The 3,507-nt window shown below is 61.8% G+C and overlaps 1 protein-coding gene across 1 annotated transcript in view; it reads right to left on the bottom strand.

Moving 5' to 3' along the window:
• The window catches only part of NMT1 (N-myristoyltransferase 1), a 16,339-nt gene extending 15,700 nt beyond the window's left edge, over window positions 1–639 (bottom strand). The window contains exon 1 of the mRNA XM_017838123.1: window positions 484–639. Within this exon, the coding sequence (XP_017693612.1) occupies window positions 484–611 (128 nt within the window). The 5' untranslated portion in view covers window positions 612–639. The remainder of the gene's footprint in view (window positions 1–483) is intronic.
• Window positions 640–3,507: the final 2,868 nt, after the last annotated feature.

The following is a 3,507-nucleotide window of genomic DNA, read 5'->3' on the forward strand; positions in this document are numbered from 1 at the left end:
TGTGTGTGTAGGATAACGACGGGATGGGCGTGCAGAAGCCTGGGATTCTTCCAGGGCGCAGGGGATGCCACACGCTCCAGTGAAGCGGGATCACCACCCTGGGTGTCACCGCGGGCACGCGGATGCCAGGAACGGGCTGGGAGGGCAGAGGGAATATGGAGAGACACTCGCCTAAGTGTGTCTCTAAGGCCAGGACGAGGAGACACAGTAAATGGGCTCATTTCTGTCAGGAAAAGGCGCTGAGGTCAATGGTCACCCCCCCGCGCCGCGGCCGCGCCCGACCCTGCCGAGCTCCGGACACGCTCCCGCAGCGCCCCGCCCCCCGCCTGACCGACAGCCGGCTCGACCAACCGCAGCGCGGCACTCTGCACGCCGGCCAATCAGCGCGCTGAGGGGGCGGGGCGCCGCTCACTTCCCGGCCGCTGCCCTCCCTTCAATGGGCCCCGGCGGCCGCCGCGCCGCGCGGCCTCGAGCGCCGCTCACCCGCGGTTGGAGCCGTGCTCCGCCTCGTTCTCGCAGTCGCTGCAGTGCTCGTGGTCGTTCTCCTCCGCCGCCGGTCGCGGGAGCCGCGCCGGCGGCCGCCTCACTGCTGTCTCACTGTCGTCCGCCATCTTGAAACGGGACCCTGGGCGCCGGCCGCGCCCCCGCAACAAGGCGCGCCGCGATTGGGCGCCGCGCCGCGGGGCATGCCGGGAGCGGTAGTCTGCGCGGGCTTGCGGGGGCCGGGCTGCGCCGCGGCCAGGACTACAATTCCCGTGAGCCTTTGGGGATGTCCCGGGGCGGGAGGGCTCCTTCACACCGGGGCAGCCCCGCCGTGGCGGAGAGCCGCGCCCCGGCCCCTTCGGCCACCCGTCCCGCACCGAGGCCGCGTGTCCGCGTCTCCGCCCGCTTCCCGCTGGAGGGGGTGGGCCCAGCCCAATGAGGGCGGTGCCGATTGGCTGGGAGAGGCGCCCCGCCTCCTGCCAGCCAATAGGCGCGCGGGATACTGCGGGGCGCGTGAAGGCGGGCAGGGGGTGAGCGAGTGAGGGCGCCGAGAGGGTCCCACGGCGCGGGTGGGTCAGGGCGGGGGTGGCGGCTCTTTTCCCCTAATTAACCATGTATTTAATGATTTTTCCTTTTAACCTCCGCCTCCTCGAGCCAAACGCCGGGTCTGTCCCTGTGCCAGAGCCGGGGACGGGCGCAGGGGGCGAGCCGGGGTGTAGGGTGGTGCGGGAGGACATTGCAGGTCCATCCCCAGTCGCTGTGATGGGTGGATTGGGGCTGGCAGCTTGTGCTGCGCTCAGCAACCAGAGGAGATGGGACACAGGGGAATTTGGGGCACCTCAGTGTTTAAAACCCACTTCCTCGGTGCCCTGGGTGCTTCTCCCCGTTCCTCACTGCTGGAGCAGCTCTCCCGGCTTTACAGCCCAAACAGCCTCCATGCCTCCTGTTTTGCCTTTCCCCATCTCTGATTTAGTTGCCACAGGCCGAATATAGCCAAAAAATGTATTTTGGGGAAAACTGGTTCTGGCTCCTGCCTGTAGCAGCTGCAGCAGCGGGCTGGCCTCTCTCCCCTCGTGTGCACTTCACACCCGGGCTCGTTAAATATTGATGCCTCGTTCGGTGTGCTGAGCTCTGTGCTTGAGCTCTTGAGCCTTGGACAGCACGAATGTTCCAAGCCATGGCTGGCCCTGGATTCCAGGACAACCCTTCCAAGGGCTGCTTCCCCCTGCAGTAATTCCTGCAACGGAGGGACAGAAATAGAAGGTTTTTTGGGAGCAAATCCCAGCTGAGGCTGGAGGCCAGAACACTGATGTTGCTGCAGTTAAAGCCCTGTGTTTACTCTACGTGGGCAGCAGAGTTTTGAGTGTATTTTTCAAAAAAACAGGCATGTGGAGCCTCCACCCCTGCTATGTGGCTCTTCCCTGTGCAGCTGCTGTGAGGCTCCTCCTGCAGCAGGTGTATGAAATCCTGGTGGGAGAGCAATATTTTAACCTGATGGGATAAACAAACAGCCCCTCTATCATACTGAACCCACAGTAACACCAGAAAAGGCTCCCTGGGGCATCCAGGTCCTGCTTGGGGTGTTTGTCAGCCACCCCAAAGCGCTGCTGTTTATCAGAAGTGCCCTTTCTGAGTCCTTTTGGATTATTCCCCCTTGTTGCTGCTGGAGTTCTCCCCATCTGTTGGTCTGGGAAGGAGAAGGAGCACATGGTGCTGCTGTGGGCTGGCATCAGCTCCTGGCTTTTACTCCAACTCTGCCTCTTCCCTCTGCTGAGCTGCCTCCAGCTGCCACAGGACTCACCCACCCCTGTCTTCCCCTAAACTCTGGTTTTGAGTCCTGTTTGTAGGAGCTAATTATGACTAAAGTGTCTTTTTTGTGTGTGTTTTCCAGCCCAGAGGACACAGTGCTGTGTTTTGACCCATCTCAGCCCTCCTGCAGCCCCCTGTTCGTGGGGGACAGTGCAGGCAGTAGGTACCTGGGTCCTGTGTGCGCTGAGTTTTTTGGGGGGCTGGGGGTGTCTGGAGGGAGGGGAGAGACCAGAAACCGTTTGGGCAGAGCAGTGGTGGCTGAGATTGTTGGGTTTGGGGTACAGGGCTCTCTGGGAGCTGGGTCTGGGCAGGAGGGGGCTGGGGGTGACCACCAGCAGCCTATGGCTCCTGGCCAAAGATCACAGGGCCAGTTCCTTCTCAGAGACAACAGGCAGGAAAATGGGGTTTGGGAGGTTCAGCCCCTTGCCTGTGAGGGTGATGTCACAAGGTGACAGCAGAGCTGGGGCCTCTGTCCCTGGGGGTTTGCAGGACTCAGCTGCACAAAGCCCTGGACAGCCTGGGCTGGGGCTGGAGGGGGGACACAGGGTTCATTCCCAACCTCCAGTGGCTGTTGCCTTTCTGGGATGCAGATACTCCCAGGAGTCCCCTCAGCCCTCCAGAGCTGCCTCAGCATTTCAGAGCCTTTTGGATTTAGAGGATTGCAGGGTCTGTCTTGAGCAGGGATCTCTGTGCAGGAGCTGTGAGAGGAGCTGGGGGGTCACTGCCCGCCCCCCCCCAGCCTCAGGGCCATGGGCAGGCACAGGATCTGTGTCCAAGGCTGTGTTTGCCAGCTCACAAACACCAGTTTGCTGCTCAGAGCCGTGGTTTCTGTGCCCCTTGGGCTGCCAGGCAGTGTGGGAATGGGATGCACTGAGTGCCTTGTGGGCTCTGTGTCCCCATTATGTCAGAGGTGGCTGATCTCCCCTACTCGGCTGCAGGATCGAGCAGGGCTCTCCCTCCCAGTGCTTGTGTTCTCCCACGTTGAGATGTTGTCTGAATTCTTCTTCTTTGTCACTGACCCTGTCACTGTCACCCTCACCATCCCTACCAGAAATTTCCTCTGATTTCTCTGAGCAGGTCCAGGGGAGGCCATGGAGATGCTCCAAGGGCTGGAGCTCCTCTGCTCTGGAACCAGGCTGGGAGAGCTGGGGGGTTCACCTGGAGAAGAGAAGGCTTCAGGGAGACCTGAGAGCCCCTTCCAGGGCCTAAAGGGGC

Source organism: Lepidothrix coronata, unplaced genomic scaffold (assembly GCF_001604755.1).
Source record: "Lepidothrix coronata isolate B3197 unplaced genomic scaffold, Lepidothrix_coronata-1.0 Scaffold324, whole genome shotgun sequence".
Taxonomy (NCBI): Eukaryota; Metazoa; Chordata; class Aves; order Passeriformes; family Pipridae; genus Lepidothrix; species Lepidothrix coronata.